Source organism: Tachypleus tridentatus, chromosome 6 (genome assembly GCF_004210375.1).
Source record: "Tachypleus tridentatus isolate NWPU-2018 chromosome 6, ASM421037v1, whole genome shotgun sequence".
Taxonomy (NCBI): Eukaryota; Metazoa; Arthropoda; class Merostomata; order Xiphosura; family Limulidae; genus Tachypleus; species Tachypleus tridentatus.
In genome coordinates, this window is record NC_134830.1 from 76,036,097 (window position 1) to 76,057,499 (window position 21,403).

Below are 21,403 nucleotides of genomic sequence, written 5' to 3' on the forward strand. Positions count from 1 at the left end.
TCAACAGAGACTGCGAAATTAAAAGCTGGGTTAAATACTTGTTTTAACTAATATATATTAAAATGAATGTTTTTAAATCTAAATATAAACATGTTACAGAACTAATCTAAACATGTGACACATTAATTGAAACCATTAATTGTGTGATGCTGTGTTGTTTGAACTGGAATTAAAGATACAAAAAACTATTAGATATTAGTAAACAAATGTGTTTGTTTGTTTGTTTTAAAATTCTCGCAAAGCTACACGAGGGCTATGTGCGCTAGCAGTCCTTAATTTAGCAACTAGTCATCACCACCTTTTGGGCTACTCTTTTGCCAACAAATAGTGAGATGAACCGTCACACTATAAAGTTCCACGGCTGAAAGGGCGAGCATATTTCGTGCCACTTGGATTCGAACCCGCGACTCTCAGATTACGAGTGGAGTGCCTTAACCACCTGGTCATGCCGGGCCAAATAAGTGGAATATCGATTCACTTTTAAAGGTCAAACACCGCATTGTTACACGAACAAATTAAAATTATGGTAACAAAAGTAATAGTATAAAACAAAAACCAGAGTTAAACTCACAAGGTAATACAAATTTTCCACAAGAAAAATCAAAACAAAAATATTGTGTGAACTAAAATTCATAAATATTATCATTTAATTAGATTAACAAAAAAAGGAAAAAACTAGAGACTTTGTTCACCACCAATAGATGCCATCATTGATGACACAGGATGCGATTGGCTAGACGATGATGACCTTTGTGTGCCTTCATCACTTGAAATTCCAGTAGACAAACATCCGTGGTTAGGTGGCGCTTTAATTTCTTTTAAAACCATTGTTTCTGCAACTTGTCTGGACTTGACCTGCAAATTTCTGGAACCCTCTAGTAAACATAAAAATACGTAAGTGCTATAAAACTTTAAAAATATTAGTATTATAGCTACGATTAATAGACATCTCAGTGTTAACCTTATTTCTTTCGTCTCGTATAGAAACAGTAAAAGCATTCTGTCTTAGTTTTTCTGTACCTCAGTTTGAATTTAATGTATAGATTTTTCGTTGAACACAGCTGCTTTAAATCTTACATGGAGAATCAACTAGCAAAAATGGATTAATGTTCCTTCCATGTGCTAGGTTGTTGTTTTTTTTTCTTAACGTACGATTGGGCAACCACAAGGATTGCGATTTGAAGACCTGCTTAACCAGGAGAAAAGAAAACGATGAAAAATCTTTTTAAGTAAACTCAAGACAACTTGGGCATGATTTTACTTTAATTTTATAATTAATTGGGAAAGTGTTTTATAACACTAGACTACTTAGAAAATGGTATGATATGTATTACTGCAACTTACACTGTTTTAGAGTTCCTACAGTGCACTCCGTAAGGAAAAGACAATGGTTCAATTTCTCACTCTGAAAACCTGGTAGCACTAATTATACCTCTTAACATTTTTTGTTCTTGAAAAAATTATTACGAAATGAGGAAACTAAACAAACGTCCTTCGTATTAAAGACATACACAGCGTCCATTTCAAAAACTGTTTATGGTATTTAGATGCCAGAAGAGTTTATCACCACCCGTAGCATATGCTCTCCTCACCCCATTTGTGTATTAACTGTAATAACACAATTTTTAAATAAGCATATGACGACTATAGTTTTAGAAATACAATTCATATATATTTTAATAAGTATGGTTAGCACTGTGTACTATGGTCATCTTCTTCCACCTTTGGGTTAATTTTTTTTTATTTATTTTGATACTTGCCTTTTGTTTCTTATGCATATTATTATGCACATGTGTGTGTGTGTGTGTGTGTGTGTGTGTGTGCGTGCGCGCGTGTATATACTATCTATTATAACAATACTCAAATTGTATCTGTCCTGAAAATCTGTACGCACCTAACTAGTTAATTGCGTATGCGCACAAATTTAATTTTAACAGATATAAACGAAAGACAGATGGAAATATACTTTAATATGCGTGGGGTAAATTTTATAGACTCTCTGCTATGTTCTCCAAGGATAATCAAACCACTAATTTTAACATTGTAAATCCGTAGACTTACCGTTCTCCCACATGTTTTAGTAGAAATTTTGTACAGTAACATTAAAATTTTAACAAAGCTTTTAGAAAGGTCTAACGTTAGGTCGTACAATAACATGATAAGTTTATTCATTGGTAGCATTAAGTATGGTAAAGATTTTGCCTTAACTAAACTGAAACAAAAGTTAGTGTTAATTTATTTCTTTATCGAATACAGCAGTACTTTATCCTCTCGATGGGCTCAGCAGATAGCCCGATATGGCTTTGCAATAAGAAAACACAAATACAGTACTTCATCAAAGTTTAACTAGTATCACGCGTAAAACAAGTGGACTTGTATATTTCGGTGTTCGTTATTATAATTTTTTGCATTATTCTAAAAATCTTGTACATAAAGAAGTACTGTTGTAGTAAAGATAAAAAAATTGACATAAATGTTTTGCAGACCATTGTTAATAAGCATATACACGTTTCATACCGCTTTTATTGTTCCAGCACTCTAGTTATGCCAAGTGTAAATGTGTACTTGAAATTTACGTATGATTCTACATATAATACAGAATTTATAATTTCCTAGCAGTTTTAATTCCCACACTTTTATAACTTGACAAGCTCTATTTTCTTTATTAACTCCACCAAATTCACCAAATATGTTCTTCTCTGCAGAGGATTTTAACAAATGTTTGACTGTTTATGCTTGAGTTTTGAACATATGAGATATGTATGGTTCTCACAGAACATATGTTTCCATAATAAACTCAGCACTGTAAGTCCTCTTGTGGAAAAACATATAAAATAAACCATCTCAGCATTCGATGACTAGATGTAGAAACAATCAGGGTGTGGGAATATTTCGGGAAGTAAAACAGCTATAACGTAAACTATTTAGATATAGGTTCCAAACTTCTGATTACAAAAGAATTATATTGCTACATAACATATTGTAACTTATAAATTGGTATAATAAAGCATATATATGATGTTTCTTCTGCGGGACTAAGTAAGAGAAAGACGTTTATAGTTTTTATATATTTACTCCATGAGTCCCAACTGCTTTCTGTTACAAATATCAATAACCGTCTCATTTAGTTTTTATTTTCAGGTTAGTGGCAGTTGAACGATAAAGTTTTTAGATTTCTAGAGCGAATGACCAAATTAGTGTTTCGTGGTTTTAGGGCGCTCACTAGCATAATTCTTTTTTCTTAATATTCTACTTTTGAATCAGAGAATGGTTGTGTTATAAGCTGTCGAACAAAGGAATTCATTAAGAGTAGTTACTTAAAAAAAAAGAAGAAAGGCCTTATCACTTTCGTTTACTTTTGTTAACAGACGTAATCTTATCGTCATAAATTGTTTTATTTCAGAAAAAAAATATTGGATAAACTAAGAAATAATTACAACATAAAATTGAAAACTTTGAAGGTATTGTTTACAAAATTATCAAACTTAGTTCATAATTCTACAGGATATCACATCTTTCTTTTGAAAGGCGATTTAATTTAGTTTTGATGTGCATTTTGTCTACTGCTCAATTAAACATACCGTAATGCGTTAAGTGTCGTGTTATACTATGGTCACAACGTATGTAAGTTATATATATATAGATTTTGTTGTGGTTGTCTTTTCATCTGCAATGTAATTTTATATTCTATAATAATAATGACGACATTAAAATTTTGGTTGTTTGCTTTCATTCTGGGAACGTAAAATAAATCTCAAAAATAGCTGCTTTATGCCTGATATGAATCTCTATAAATAAATCAGTAACGAATATATTTTGAGACTGTGGAATGATTGTAACCTTTTTTGAAACATATCTTGTAATAAGAAATAAAATATCCTATTCTATGTATGTATAATGTTTGATAATATTTAGTATTTGGTTTTGTTTTGAACTTTAGCTTAATCATAATTTCTAATTCCTATATGAAAACAATATATTTCAAGTCAGTTCTATTTCATAAACTTATTCTTCCAAAAACATTTATTTTAACAATAATAAAATTAAATAACGACCACCGAATTTACTGAAATGTTTTTTTAGTGAACAAACTTTAGAGATTAAACTATTTTATGTTTTTTTTTTAATTGCTTCTTCTTATAACATTTGAAATTGTTCCAGACATATAAAAAATCCGAAATTTTCACTATTTCGAGCGATCTCAACTGAAACTAGCGGTGGTTCAGGTGTTATTATCTCGGCTAAAGTGGTGGCCAGAGCAGAGATAACTTAATGTGTATCTTTGTACTTAACAAACTGAAATTCTAAATGGCTTCAAATTATATAAATCAGTATTACAGTACTTACCACTACTTGTACTGTGATGAAAATCTCTTTTGTTATATAAAACACAACCAACAACAATGATTATGATAATGATGACCACAGACGTAGCAACAGGAACAATAATGGTAACATCCAAGAACAAAGGAAGACTTAAATCAGTTTCTTGATACCTCGGAGAAATAGTCAGTATTTCTTGAACAGGTTCTTCTGATTAAAGAAAAAGTTTTTCAATCGAATTAATTAACCTGTGATAGCGATAAAGATAGTAAAATACATTTATCTGAACTACAAGGAGACGGGATAATTTAAAGTTGAGTCAACATTGACTGCAGATAACAAGTTCTAAAATTATAAAATTCTGTTTCTATATTATTAAAAGATTTATCATATTAACTGATAATTTTCGTGTGTCAATCTAAACTCTAAGATTAAATATATATTAGGAACATTAAATAAAAAGGTAGAAAGATACGTTAATTTAATTCGTCTTATGTAATGAAACTATATATACACAGAATCAAATATTTTGTGATATATGATTTACAAGCAGCGATAAAATGGCGGTACTACAACGAAAAATCTAGCGCACACTACTTACCTAATCATCGCAACAACGAGAGGTTCTTGAATCTTATGTTTGGAAGTATAGTGATTTATTGTAGACGGAATGAGCGAAAACAATTGTGGTGATGAAATCAAAATAGACATTTTATTAACCATAAGCTAAACAATCACAAAGTTGTACCAGTAATATCAAAAGTATCTTCACTCCACGTCACACTAAAGGAGAAGCCCAACACACAAGGTAAGGTATGATACAGTACAAATATCTCATGAAACATAATATGCCCTTCTAAACAAAGCCCTGTTGCAAAAAGTAGAAACTAGTGTTTAATTTGTGCATAGCATTGGCCGGATTTCGATTTTTGTGAATTATTGTTTGTTTTTAATTTCGTGCTAAGTTACACGAGAACTATCCTGGCTAGACGTCCTTAATTTAGCAGTGTAAGACTAGAGAAAAGGCAGCTAGTCATCACCACCCACCGCCAACTCTTAGGATACTATTTTACCAATGAATAGAAGGATTGACCGTAATATTATAACGCCCCCACGGCTGCAATAGCGAGCATGTTTAGTACGACGGGGATTCGAACCCACGACCCTCAGATTACGAGTCATGCAGGGCCTATTGTGAATTATAACCTATAACCTTAGGAAAAAGCTTGCATCTGTTATATGGGATAACAAAAATTTACTTGTAGGAGAGTATATATATATACATGATAATTGAATGCCACAAAATCAAACTATGGATACTACGATACGAAATATGTGCATCGAAGAGCGAAATATAATGTTCCTGAATACAAAATCAAGTTATGTACACTTCTCACACAAATGAATATCACAAATCCTAACTAATACTTAAGTTATTACAAGAAAATTTTATGTACAACTGTGCTAATTTGCTAAAATTAGATTTTGTCCCATAACTAATTTACCAGATAAGCACCAAAAGCAATATGTTCAATGTCTGCTCACATACCAAAAATACCAAATACAATCCGAGTATGAAAAGTAAGTCAACCCAATCCATCACTTTTCTTTGTTTCAAGGTAACTTCATTAACTATGTGGTTATATTATAGTAATATTTAAAATATCCGATAAATTGTTCAATAACTCACACCAACAACTTTCTTAAAATTATGTAATATGATAAATATTTTCATTATCTATTTAAAATATAATTTATGCAGTAATCGTACCTAGAAATGTAGTGTTCAAGGTCTGGAATTCGTACTGAGCTTCTGTTGCGCCTGCACTATTGTAAGCTGTAACTTGGATATCATACCACGTTCCAGGAAAGAGTTCTTGAATCGTATATTGCGATTGGCTGGCTGATACTCGTTCTCTGATCGCCGTCCAGTGAGAAAGGGGTTTTCTCCTCAGTTTTATTGAAAAGCTTTCAATGGGGCAACCACCACTTTGCCATGACAAAAAGTTTAATTTCGCGGTCGTAGTGTCAGCGAAGATGAAATCATTTTTTGATGGTGATAATGGAGCTGAAAATAAACATACATATGTAATATTCGTATAAGAGCCACACAAAGCTTATGCCAATATTAGAAGCAGAGGGAATAACAAATACTATGGTAAATTGATTTATTTAGTTAATTCTATATTATAAACATAAACATGTGATTGATAACGAAATAAATGACATGACTATTATGAAAAGTATGTGGTCTACAGTCGAACTACTTTTAAACACTGGTAAAATTGCTAAATATTGTTAAAAGCGAGGATAAGCAACAAGTGACGTTTCTTGTGGTTTGCCCGCCACTCATAATTAAACTAATTATTATTAATTGCATATTTCAACGATTTTTAGAAACTACAACTGGTAAAGATTTTTACGCAATTCGATTTAACATTACTAAGAAAACGAATACAAAAACAATTTATTCATACGAAATATTTTTCTTGTCTAATTATAAATAACATTTATTGACGACTGGGTACACTGAATTAAATAACATATTTGCCGTATAATTTAAATGTTAAACATCTATACAGCAGAAATCTAGATGTCGCTGACGAAATGTATTTGATTTATTTGCAACTAAGGTGTTTTTTAAAGAGTTAGGTTCGCGCCCCATGAGCTGGAACTGTGTCATTAACGTCCTTTCAGTTTTCATACTTACCACTAAAATTTTACAAAATATCTTGCTCATTTATTATCGCTCCAGAGGAACCAGGCATCAGTCAAAATATGAGTACCCGAACTGTTAAACATAATTAACATCCCATTTTCTTGAAAATACGCTCCGCACTTTTGGATAAAAATCCAACTATTCCATCAGATAAGAGTAGTGGGCGCTGTTTAGTAAATGTTTTTTTTCTCTAAAGTGTTAATTCAAAATTATGAATAGCTATTTCCAAATAGCCTTTGTGTAGCTTTGCACAAAAATTATTTAACTGATAAATAAACAAAACTAATTCATACTTTACATTTGGTAAACGTAACTTTACATTAACAACAACGTTTAATATCTATTCAATGCATATTTTCGTGTTATATTGCACTTCAAAGTTTAAGTAATTATATATACATACATACATACACGTTGTGAATTTGTAAAACTGATATCTAATTCCTGAAAGGATACCACACAGTGGTTCAGCGGTATGTCTGCAAACTTACAACTTTAGAAACCGGGTTTCGATATTCGTTATGGACAGAGCACAGATATGCCATTGTAAAGCTTTGTGCTTAATTTAAGTCAACATCCTGAAAAGCCTCATAATTCATGTTAAGACCGTAAGGAAAGTACTTTCTTCCTCCATGAGGTGGAGTTAAATGGGAGTATAGTAATGTGTAACTAATAAATAATTAATTTATACATATATTACATTATACAGCATTACATATAACGTGACTTAAATTATAAAGCCCTGGAATAGCTTATTCCCAACAAAACATGTTTGTTCTTTGCATAAACTATTACATTCATTTTTTACTCATGCATTTTTGTAACCATTTAAGAAATAGTAACTTTATAAAATAAATGTAGTTCATATCTACAAACTTTATTCTACCAAACATTTTTTTTCATTTTCGTTCTTTATAACCCCTATTAAAAACACGTAAATGATTCAAAATGTTATTTTTCTTTCAGTTTATTATGCCTCTAAACTATTTAACATGTATTTATATCTTCATCTACAATTATGCATGCATACACAAGGAATATCCAGAACTAAGTAAAAGAGTCAGGACAAAATAATATTTTGTCATTCTTTTCATTTTATTGAACTGATCCTTCCATACCTTTACAAAATATGAATTTCAACATTATGGTAATGCTTCACTGATCCCTACTGATGACTGAATGAGTCAGAGTGAGAATACCTATCATTTTTAAGAATTCCCTTATACATGTAGTAAGGGCATGTGATAAGGGTTCTGCTTGAATTAGCATGTTGGTCAAATTAGGGTCTGAAATAACTGTCATAATACCCCTTTCCTAATTACATAGAAATAACTAGTAAGAACAAGTATATGGTGCCGGTATTTGCTAGAAGAAATTAATTTAATAGCACCCCAAAAATAATCCTTGATAAAAACAGTGTTTAACACTATATATTAAGTGCCCATAAAGCGTAAAGAATTGTCAGTAGAGCAGAGAGTTCGCATAAAAGTTTTATGTGATGCTCGTTGTACTTTCTTACAAATTGCTGCGGACTTGAAATGCTCCCCAACCATATCAAATACACCTTAGATCGTAAGATCGAAGAAGGTAACTTTGAAAATAGAAAAGGAAGAGGTAGAACACCTAAACTCAATGATACTGATGTTAAGTATCTTCGTTTTCACAGCCTTCGGGGCAGAAGGAAGACTGCTACTGATCTTGAGCAAGAAATGAACGACCATGTGCCAAATGACAAAATAGTGTCTAGATCTACAGCATCCAGATGACTAAAAAAAATGGAATATTTGATCGTGTAGCAGTTAAAAAAACTTTTACTTCAATCTCCAAATATTGTTAAGAGACGTAAATTTGCAAAAACGTACAAAAACGTGAGGTTTGGAGGAAGCAGTATGATGGTTTGGGGTGTTTTTTCTGCTGAAATGACTGAATAATGAACCAAAACAAGTAACATCCGATACTGGTCGTCAGGATATACCTTTTAGTTTGCGTATTATTAGCAAAGGATTGTACTACCAAGAAGGTAATGACCACAAACACTAATTCAACCATGAAGAAATTACTTAGTTAAGAAAGAAAGTTTTAGAGTCATTCAAGTAATGTAATGACCCCTACGGATCCTCGATCTCAAACCAATTGAGCACATCCGGGATTTGATAGACCAAAAACTTGTAAATCAAAAGTTACTTTATGAGAGTGTATTAAAGACGTTTGGAGTAAGGTCCCAAAGGAAGCGTTATTTAAATATGTTGCAATAATGCTTAAAAGACTGATTATCGCTTGTTATTAAAGCATAAGTGGGACAAACAAAATATTAACTGTTTGCTGAACTAAACTGAGTTTCTGTTGTACTAAAAAATCTATTTTCCGTTATTATTTGAAAGTAGCCTGAGATTCAATTTTTGACTTTGTACCAACACCTTTGCTTACTACTGTATAGAATAGAAGACAAAACATGATCAAAATATTCGCATTGAACAACTGAAATAGCTTCTAAGTACCTACCTTTCTACAGTGATATTAGATAACACATTCTATATCAACTTTCAGGTGTCTTTACTTACCAAAGGGTTCTAACGAGCACAAAGCCACTTACCCTTAGCAGTAAGGATCAAACTCTTATTCAACTGCGTTTTTACTTGCAACTCTAATGAAAAAAAGTATTTATTTTATCTTCATATGTAAAAGTTCAAGGAAAGAACCAACATACCAGCACCATCTGTTCGACCAGTAAAGATTTCACTTGGTTCACTTCTTCCTACACTGTTTAAAGACACGACATAAAACTGATATTTGGAGCCACACTTAAGCCCTTTAGCTGTATAAGTTGTCTCTTGAGAGCGGAGAGATACCTTCAACCAATTGCCATGCTCTTCCTTTTGATACAGAATGTACTCTAAAAATAACAATAGGTTATTCAACAAATAATAATGATTTATACGTGTAAATATAAAGCATCAGATTAAATTGCTTGCATTATGTAACTTGCTTTCATTATTATAGAATTATTTAGATCTATGACAGTAGTCAACATATAATAAAATAATTTTTATTGTTTCATATACAACATAAAAAAGTCATTATTGTAGTTTCTTTTGGACAGAAATTATATATAGAATATAAAAGTTTTAATATAATAAAACAAGCTATTCTACCAAACATTATTTAAACAATATATTGCTTTTCCAGTTTCTTTCTTTAGAACTATGACTTTCTATTTCCATGAAAGCTGTCCCTCGGTGGGACAGCGGTAACTCTATGAAATTACAACGCTAAAATTTGAGGTTCATTGCGGCTTTGCCCTTTAAATAAACAGCGCCAATCATTGAAACCTACCTGTTACAGGACTACCAAATCTTTTCTTGTCATTCCAGGAGATTATGAGGGACTGAGATGTGGAAGAGAGAAGACTCAGCACCGGAGAAGTTGGGGGAACTATATACATATGCAAAGCTTAGTATAATATAATACAGATGTTTGTCACTGATGGTAAATTAGTAGAGTTCTTTCATCTTTTTTTTATTTATTCTGAATAAGTAACACAAAAATCAAACGAATCTTCACTCTTGAGAGTATTACATCGTGTAAAATCATTTCAACTATCTATTCATTAATATCGTGGACTTCTCTGGTGGTCCGTGGTCATTTCTGATCATAGTAACCTTCGACATTACACAATCTTCCTCATGCAATACGTCTTTCTTAATTACACTAAATACAAAGAGCAGTAAAAACGAACGGCAAGTGCCAAGTGATACCTTACGCAGATTTTTTTTTCTGGTATTTATTTTAGTATAAAGCAGACTCTACATCTCAACAATTTACAAAAGAAATCAGGAATTTCTTTCAGTTCATGAAATGTATTTTTTTCTTAAGCAGTAGCCTTCAATATTTGACTTCCCTTTTGTTTTAATGTAAATTAAGCATACATATGTATATTTATTCATAAAGGGAGAGAAGAAAGTGGTAAAAACGAAAAACACAATATCAGATTTACTCAATTTAAGATGGATACCTACGTTATATTTATTGATGAGTATTCAGTATAATAAACAATAAAATAATACCCACGTTTAAAGGTATGTGTATTTTAAATACTTGTAAGTCATAAATAGTGGTTACTAGCATTTAAAAACCTAAAATTATTCAGGAGTTTACAAGCTTACAATTTATTCAAAATTCTCTAAAATAATACACAATATAGCTACTGCTAAATAATGAATTACATATTACAATTGTTTTTAATTTTTGACTGTTTTCACCTATCAAAATTACTTTATTATGAGAATAATTCTTCATAAATACCCTCCCTTCAAAATAAAAATTAATTTTAAACCTAACTTACCATCTGCCAAAGTTACAACAAACACACTCTCAGACATTGGACCTGGTCCTTTTCCATTGAAGGCTTGAACAGAAACGGCATATTTTGTTGATCTTTTCAAATTTGTCACGTGGGATTCCAATTCTGTGTTACCTTTAATCTCAACGGTTTTATACATAGAAGTTTCTGATGACGACACTATCCTGTAGCCGATGTAGTAGCCTTTGATTCTTCCGTTCCATAGCTTTTCCTCTGGAGGCTAGATATGAGGACAAAATAATTTTCCATGTTATGTTTATCACATGCATATAGATTTACAGGTGCTTATATGACGTGGGTGGTTGAAGTTAGCGAGTACGTGAAGCAGAAAACTGCATTATTTTTTCTTCTTCTTGTAAAAAGAGATTAAAAATAGTATAACTCAATTCAGAGCATGTTTCTATTTATTTTAGTGAAAATAATTACGCAACAGTAAATAAATTGAGTATAAAGTGCAAAACATATGCAACTGCTTTCTCTCTTTCATACTAAAGTAAACTGCACCAAAGTAATCATGAACTGGTAGTTCAAACTGTGGGTGACTGCCATCCAGCCAATTAGACAGTATCACATCAGAATAATAATCATAAATGTACAGTAGTAAGTATTACAAGTACGCACTGAAAGCTCTCATGGCACAAGTGCCGCATGACAAACGTATTCCTAGTAGTGTCATCAGGTTAGTTTTGCTCTGTGCAACAGATTGTCATAAAGTTTCATGTTTAAGTGAAAGCTATGCGGAAACTGTGAAAAGGGTGAGCGCCACCAGTACTAGTGATAACAGAAGCGGTATAGACGAAAAACTAAACCCGTCAAAGTGATGTTAATGTCTGTTTTTCATTACACACAACAAAATCACTAGATACCTTGCCAGTTATGTAGTTATAAATCCAGTAAGTTACAGATTAGTACGGATAATTCTCAATGGATATGTAGGTGCTCTGCAGTCAGAGTCACTGATTGATAACCAAACTGAAGGCTGAAAATGGCATTAGTCTACAAGTAATGAAATAAGAAAAGTTAAAGAAAGTGTTATTTACATATCAAAAAGTTCCTGTATGAAAGTTGTTAAGGCTACATGGGTTTATGTGAAAACTAAGAAAGTCAAATTACAACCATAAACCTTGACCGTATTGTGAGAAGTAACATAGAGCATTTGGAATATTTAACAACCATGCTCGATAAACTTACAGCAGCAAAATACAAGACTATTGCTCTGTTTAAATCAAAATCAAAGTATCGATGCATTGTAAAACTTGTTCGTTTTTCTTTTGTAATTTCTGTAATGTATTTAAACAAGTTATTGGTTGATCATTTAGTTACTATTTTTCATTGTTTGTAACGATTGTAATATGTGTTTTTCGTAATATTATGTACACATATTTAAGACATACATAAAAATATTTTTGTTGTGTTTCTTTGTCTGAAGAAAATTAGTTATTTTATAGACTGATGGTACCGTAGATACCTATAGGGCATTGCCTCTTGCAACAAGCCCTTTATTTGAAAATTAGCTTCTAATTTTAGAAAAACAAATATTGCTAAAGAAATGAACAAAATTAATTAATCATATAATTACTGATTAAATCTATATAGATCCCTCTTGGCTTCTTAACTTAATTTTTTTCTAAATTGTTTGTGCACCAAACTATTTATTTGTTTGTTTTTACGTACAAAGCCATATAATGGGCTTGAACGACTTCACCCAACTTTTCTGATCAGTCGTGTAAATTAACTTGTACAGTGTAATGTAATATGTGAGCCACTCTGGTAGTAAATGGTATACAATCACGTCATTTAGCTTTTTCATTTCTATAAACACATGTATCCAAGTGCAACATGGCAATAGGAGTTTGAATTTTTGTATCATCATAAAGAAAAGATAACGCCCCTCATATTTTCTAAAATTCGCCAGATTTCATTGCCAGATAAGTATATGTGTGTGTTTTCTTATAGCAAAGCCACAGTCAGATAAGTAATTAAATAATAAAACTCTTGTATTTTTGTCTTTGTTTTTTGTACCCAGTTTTAATCTTGGCGCTGTAAAACTGTTTATATATAAAGCTGACAGTTAAAGAGTTGAACAGAGAAAACTAGTATTATTTATAAATAAGTAAACATAAATTTTTGAACATGTAAAGTACAAAGTATTTTATAACATAAAATTCAGGTAAAAGAATGACATTTTTGTACTTCTTATTTGATCTATCTAAATTTAAAATTAAGTATTGTATCTTACTGTGATACTTACAAAATATTGGTTTAATACTATTTGTATAATGGGTGGAACATGAATGGTACACGCAATACGATTCACGTGATTTTTTTATCCATGAATGTAAGTGTGTTTTAGAGTTTGACAGAAGTTTGTTTTACATTTGACGGGCATAGATAGTTCTTTCTGACTATGGGCTATGCCATTTCATCTTAATACAAGTTTACTTAACCTTATTCATAATTTATTATATGAATGAACATTTAGAAGAAATCAGAATTGTGTCTAATGATTAATATGTATCTATACACACTTATTACGTTTATTGTTGGAGCTATGTTTTATATGACATACATAGCTTTATCAAAGCAATGGTACTGAGGTACTTTAAATGCATCAGTCTGTTTAAGAAAGTTACTTGAAGAAAATGTGGGATATAAGGTTAAAAGGTAAATAATTAGATAATTTTAGAATTGGCAAATGAGAAGACTTCTCGTGGGAGACGGCATAAAGTTATCTTTGCTATAATTACTTGATTTTTATTAGCTACCTACAGGGGTACATGTGATAATACATTGGCAAAGATAATAGCATTAGATGTAGAGAGACTAGAGATAAACAAATAAAATAAGAAACGGAACTGGTATAAAGAACTGATATTCAAGCTGAGGGAAACGATGATAGATAGTAAAGATCGTTCAACACAATAAGAGAGAAATATGTATTAAGTCAACGCCAGTGGATATCATTTCGTAAGACCATAAGGGCGATGCGTTTATTTCAAACACTTTATCATCGTGCTGTAATAGAACGTAATTATAAAGTTTTGTGTATTTATACTGCAAGCGCAACTATACAGCCCTTTTTTCTGCACGCATCAGGTTCATTCATAAGTTGGAAAAGCAATGATGTAATTGATACACATAGCCGAAAGGAGAGGGAATAACGAGATAATGTGTCTGTTTAGATATAATGATCCTACTATTTCCAAACTTTCGTAAACTTACAAATTACGCATAGGTTAATAATTCAATCGTCGTTTGCCCAATAACATTAAACCGCATGTACCTTTAATGAGATAAAATTAATGTTTGCTTTAAAAACCCTTCAAATAGTCACAATACTTCAGGACAGGTACGTATTTATGAAACTAAGCACTAAGGTACACAATGGACTATCTGACCTCTGCTTACCACGAGTGTTGAAACCCAGTTTCTAGTGTTGCAAGTCTCCAGATATGCCACTGTGCCACTGGGAATCACATCGAGACACTAATTACACTGCACAAACTTTGAACAGTTTTGCTTCCTGAAAAGTTTTTGCTGATTGTGACATTACTGGTGGGTATGCACAAATATAGTTTTGGTTTTGCTTCATCACGTAGGAACTCTGAGAAATAGACAGTTAACTGTTTACCGGCAATAACGTATTTAATTGCATTTATGTTTCTAATACGCTATTAAGTTCAACATAATTAAAAGTGTTTTGCTCATGATTTTTGTTCGTATTCAGTGTCCGGTACATCACGTTGCAGTGTCCAACAGTAGTCAGCAAGCATTGACGGATTCCAGTTGCCCTGATATCGTTTTTCCATTGTAGCAATGTCCTGGTGAAACCTTTCACCGTGTTCGTCACTGACAGCACTGAGATTTGCGAGGAAGAAGTCCAAATGTGAGTGGAAGAAATGAATCTTGAGTGACATGTTGCACTTCATTGTTTTGTATGCTTTGAGAAGTTTGTCTACTAGCTGAATGTAATGTGGGTCTCTGTAATTGCCAAGAAAATTGTCAACAACGTCTTTGAAGGCTTTCCAGGCAATCTTTTCCGGCCCAACTAACAGATTTTCGAACCGCTTGTCACTCGTAACATATCTCATCTGAGGGCCAACAAAAATGCCCTCTTTGATCTTGGTGTCAGTTATTCTTGGGAACATCTGTCTTAAATAACGAAAACCTTCGCCTTCTTTATTCGTTGCTTTCACGAAATCCCTCATAAACCCAAATTTTATGTAAAGAGGGGCAAAAAATCTTTGCCGGGTCGACAAGCGGTTTATGCGCCACATTTCTTTGTCCTGGAACTAACTTTTTACGGGGTGGCTAGCTCTGTCTAGAATAATGTGACTCTTTGGTACGACTGTCCCATTCACAGATGAAACAACAGTACTTTGTATAGGCGAGCTGCAGTCCCGGTAACAGAGCAACGACTTTCAGATCTCCACAGATATTCCAGTTGTACTTGCTGTACTGGATGTGCTTTAACAACATTTCCATGTTCTCGTAGGTTTCTTTCATGTGTGCTACATAGCCAACAGGTATTGAAGGGTGAACATTGTCATTGTGTAACATAACAGCTTTGAGGCTTAATATTGATGAATCAATCAAGAGACGCCACTCTTGCTTGTCATGGTCACAACCCAAAGCAGAGAGCAATCATTTGATGTCAGCACAAAAACAGAGACTGTCAACTTGTGCAAAGAATTTAGTCATATCATCTTGGCGGCTTCGAAAATCAGAAATTTTCGTATCTAGTGACAGCAAACACCATTCCTGTAGTCTCAAACCCAGCAGTTCGGCTTTTGCTTTTGACAGACCAAAATCTCTGACCAGATCGTTTAATTCTGACTGTGTTATGAAATGTGGATCGCCCAAGGAGCACGGTTCAAAATCCGAATCAATGTCACCACTAGTTCCCTGTATTGCAGTTTCTTCATCTGGTTCGTCTAAGGTCCATTCCTCCGGTGGTTTCGGAATTGGAAGTCTGTCGTCGTATGGCACGGGTCTCATTGCTGAAGGCAGATTAGGGTATTCAATTGATTTCATGTTTTTGGCAGAGAAACAGACACATTAGTCAAACAGAAGTAACAGTCCGTCACATGGTCTTTCTGTTCTCGCCATATCATCGGGACAGCAAACGGCATTGTCTTTCGAGTGCCTCTGAGCCAAGCTCTCAGACAGACAGCACATGTCGCACAACAAATGTGAGGCGCCCATTTCTGGTCTTGATCACCAATTTTACAGCCGAAATACAGATGATATGCTTTCTTCACAAGAGCAGTCATTGAGCGTCTCTGATGAACAAGCGTATACTCGCCACAAATATAGCAGAATGTATCGCGGCTGCTACGACATTGACGAGATATATTGACCGACACCAATCGTCCTGTAAAACGTCTATAACATATAACTTACTTGTTACAGTGCTACTGAGGCAATGCTATATTCTGAAACAATACATACACACTGTAAGGTCTATATTAATCCAATGAGCAGCATCTGTGCATGCAAGCCATTTTTATAGCCTGCTGAAATAGAGTCAAGCTGGCTCCAGCCTACCGAGGCATGCCCGGGCTGCATACTTCCACAGAACAGCTTCCAACCTGGCCCGATTTCATGCCTGGACATGCCCAGACTGCACAAAACATTGTTCACTGATATCTTACAGAAACGATAATTTTTGGACACAAATATAAAAAAAAAAATGACAAAACTGAATATTTCAATGAAACGGAAAATGATGGGCAAATTTGGATGTGATTTTCGTGATCAGCAGCCAGAAAATATATAACGAACACCCAACAGTATTCAAAAGGCCAAAACTTTGTTGTGCAGTGTTGTCATCTTGTCTTCAGACTTTGGAATAACAAAAACGCTCATTTATACAATGGTATTAACCTTAAACGGTTTTTACTGAAATATATTTATTTTTCTATATTGTTTCACTATTATTTTGATTTCTATTTAAATTTTCTCTTTAAAAATATAATTTATATTGTTCTGAATTTACCTGTATGGAGTAGGTGTTTTTATAAAGTTTTATTGTTATATTTTATATCCGAATTTAAAACCACAAAGGCCACTCTTAATTCGTTGTTCTTGCTGTACTGCGGGAGACATACTACGTGTCATATGAGCTACTTTTTAAATATTGTTTGGTCCTGTTCTCTTTTCAATGTTGCTAACCCTCAGATCAGTAATAAGTAAGTTTCCTTGTTTCAGATATTCACAAAAAGCTAGACAAGGGACATTTGAACATATCATTCCCTCATAATTTTGAACCGATAGACTAGAAGGAAGATAGCTGACCAACAGTGCATATCAACAATTTTTGGACTTCTCTAATTAAAAACTGAGATTTACCCGTCACTCTCATAACGTGTTCGCAACCTCAAAGATGTTTTCAAAGCATCTAGTATGATATGGACAGTCAGTAGGAAACATTATGAATCCATTCAAAGGACTGAGAGAGCCTATATATTTGATGAGGTTACAATCTGTTAGAAAACAAGCAAAAATATGGGTCTGTATAAAAAACAAAATTGAAGCAATGAAATTTTTTTTCTTTCTAAAGTATAGGTGACAAGTTTTCTGTAAAAACAGGACTTGAACTGGTGTGCATTTCAAATGACATTTTCATTTTGTAAAACGGTGCAAAAAGTTTAGTATATTATATTAAAATGATACTGGTACATATCATTACAGTCCTTGTCGCTAAATCTGGTCATATTCTATCTAAGAGATGTACAATAGCCTTAACATGTGTTTGTAAATTTTATGTGAAATTGCACCATCTCTCCCTCCATGCTTTCCATTATCAAATTAATGCACAATAACAACCATTCCCAAGCACTCATTTCATCAGACATATTGCACAGAAATAGCATAATATCCGTTTCATTTTCCAGCAGCTTGAGGCATGTAACAGTTGTCTTGTATAGCAATTCCAGAAGAGACTATCCTTAATTATATCGTGCACTGCTGCTTGGAGCAAGTTAGCAAATTTTCCCATTGACCTTAACTATTACAATACACTACAATTTGCTTACCATGACTTGTCGAAGGTCTCTTTCCAGCTAGTCTGTTCCCCAAAGTGATCCTTATTTCTTAATTTTCAAAAGACGTGAAGTACAAGAGATATAACTCTCTTGGAAATTACAAATGTTTCACCGTAAAACATTTTTTTTCTGATGTGAAAATAAAAGTATTTTGCACAGAAAAAGCCTTCAACATACCTTTTCTAGAAATGATCATTTTTCGATGGTACCACAAGTCCTACAAAACACTAAATGGTGCCAAAATGTAGTTCTGGTATATGGAGTTTCATCACGACTTTCAGTCAGCTGTGGTGATTTGCAATATTCAAATTTATTTCAATATAATTATTTAAACCTGCATAAATGTCCTTTGAGCTATGTTGCAGGAGATAAACGTTGTAATCTTTGGTCGATTTACCCATAAACTTAAACGTTTCAAACGCGAGTGGAAAATAAAACAGAAATTAATATGTGAAAAAGTTTAAAAAAGTATAAAGCATTATAAGTAAGATGAGTAAAGACGTGTCTACCCTGAAAAGACGCCAAAATGGTTATAAAATATCGCAAAAACTACTTGAAATGTTTGTAAGCTTAGACTGTTATCTAACAGCATTTGTTAGACATATTTTTATTTTACATTCAACATATAAAAGTAAGTATGCTGTATCCTGAAGGCCTCAAATAAAATGGTAAATTTTAAATATTGTCACTGTTTGTTCACATTTCCTATCAATCCCCTCATTAAATTCATCAGTTCTCTTCTTTTTGTAAAATTCGTGAAAGAAACTGCATTGGCTTGTGTAAATATGGAGAGAAGAGTGGTTAAACACAAGGATAGATGCGACACTTTCTACAGATGGTCCAGAGTGAATGTTTGTCAACTTACTGAATTATAATCACGTTTTCTTTGGTTTCAGCTTGGAACTCTCTCTTGTCTGTTTGAGTTGTTTGTGGTTTGCGTGCATTACAGACTGCCATTTGTTCATATTAATTTGGAGAGCAGGTTTTATTTAGCTAAATTATGTGTTAAATAATTATTTTCTCTCTTGAGTTTCAGTTTTTATTTTACTTTACTTTCTTCTGATAGTCCTATTTCTATTTCATGTAGTTTAATAATAACATTTTATTTGTACTTGTGTATTATTTTTGGCAAATAATTTTTTCTTGTATTTTGCCACACAGTAGTCCCCCTCTTGTATAGTGGTAAGTCTACGGATTTACAATGCTAAAATCAGGGGTTCGATTCCCCTCGGTGGACTCAGCAGATAGCCCGATGTGGCTTTGCTTTCAGAAAACACACACACAACAGCGCAATGGTAAGTCTGAAGGCAAATAAAACTAAAAACCGGACCTCGATTAGCACAACACAGATAGTCCATTGTGTAGCTTTGTGCTTAATTTAAGAAAAAAAAACGGAATAATTTTTCTTCTTTATAAATTTCTTATGTTGCTTATTTACATTTATTACACTGGAAATGTTATCTACTGAACTTATCTTTTCTTAGTTGATCCTATCTATCCAGCATATGTTGAAATAGTACTTAGAACTAACTGACCAATAAATTGTAAACTACTTGGATTTTTTTTTAAAAGTGTAAGAAATAAACGCCATACTATTTTAATAGCTTCTACTATATAAGTAAAATATAAAATTGTCATCGCTAATGAAATACTCCTCGAAGTAAATAATATAAGAGAACAAAGCCTCTCATAAACTGGTAATTACCAAGTCTAATTCTGCTTCCCTCTTAGATTAAATAATTTTCAATTATCAATTTACTTCCTTTTTTGCATCGCCCTCAATGGCTCAGAAGTAATCACGAGGGCTTATAATACTAAAATTCGCAGCTTTATTCTCGCGGTGAACATAACGTACATAGCCTGTTATGTAGATTTTTGACTGAAAATAAAACATATTTTCCTGTACTAAAAAGTATAATATTACTGTGATAAATTTATAAATTCAATTATTCTAGTCTTACAGTTAAAAAAACAAAAGATACTTTTGCACATTTTTACAGAAATACTTTTGCTCTGTATTAAGATTAGGGTAATGAACATTCTTGATTCACTTCCACCACTATTACTGACGCGTCTCAATAGCTCTAAACAGTACAACAGATAAGTTTTTTCCTATTAATTGTTCAAAACTATGTTTTTTTTGTTGTTTTTTTCACTTTTTCAAACGAAGTTGTAGAAAACGGGCAAAGGTTTAGGTTATTAACAGGATTTAAAAACAACGTTAAGTCACAACCCTTAACTAAATGTACTACGACAAATTTTAAAATATATTTCTCTGACTACGAACTATCTAAATCGGATCACTCATACTGAAAATGCCGTATAAATGTCAATATTCTATAAACGTATCTTCGCCTTGTGGATTATCCTGTCATTATGGAAAAAAACCCAATAACAATAGTGATTAAGATAACGGAAATATTTTTGAATACATATATATATATATATGAATAATAAGTGATGAATAAGGCCTGGCATGGCCAAGCGCGTAAGGCGTGCGACTCCTAATCCGAGGGTCGCGGGTTCGCGCCCCCGTCGCGCTAAACATGCTCGCCCTCCCAGCCGTGGGGGTGTATAATGTTACGGTCAATCCCACTATTCGTTGGTAAAAGAGTAGCCCAAGAGTTGGCGGTGGGTGGTGATGACTAGCTGCCTTCCCTCTAGTCTTACACTGCTAAATTAGGGACGGCTAGCACAGATAGCCCTCGAGTAGCTTTGTGCGAATTTCAAAAACAAACAAACAAAAACAATAAGTGATGAATAACATGAAATTCTCAGTATTGGGTAACAGGGCGTTAAATTGCTTCGATAGAAAACTCCTGAAGTGATATAAAGATATTACCTTCCATGAGACTTTAATAGAATTCGGTCCTGTTGCTACAGCTTGAACCTCCAAAGGTGGACCTCCAGGAGCTGGTGTAAAAATATAGTGATTGAGAGAATAGTCATTTCTAT

At 33.0% G+C, this 21,403-nt stretch overlaps 1 protein-coding gene across 10 annotated transcripts in view; it reads right to left on the bottom strand.

Moving 5' to 3' along the window:
* Window positions 1-21,403, bottom strand: part of LOC143252838 (cell adhesion molecule Dscam1-like) — a 240,897-nt gene that overhangs the window by 5,238 nt on the left and 214,256 nt on the right. For 8 of the 10 annotated variants that reach the window (XM_076505600.1, XM_076505598.1, XM_076505599.1 and 5 more), the window contains 7 exons: window positions 21,291-21,361; window positions 11,385-11,622; window positions 10,376-10,474; window positions 9,750-9,935; window positions 6,095-6,391; window positions 4,348-4,533; window positions 684-875 (listed from right to left, as the gene is read on the bottom strand). In XM_076505600.1, the coding sequence (XP_076361715.1) occupies window positions 684-875; window positions 4,348-4,533; window positions 6,095-6,391; window positions 9,750-9,935; window positions 10,376-10,474; window positions 11,385-11,622; window positions 21,291-21,361 (1,269 nt within the window). The remainder of the gene's footprint in view (window positions 1-683; window positions 876-4,347; window positions 4,534-6,094; window positions 6,392-9,749; window positions 9,936-10,375; window positions 10,475-11,384; window positions 11,623-21,290; window positions 21,362-21,403) is intronic. The other 2 variants (XM_076505595.1, XM_076505594.1) reach the window with 1 other exon arrangement.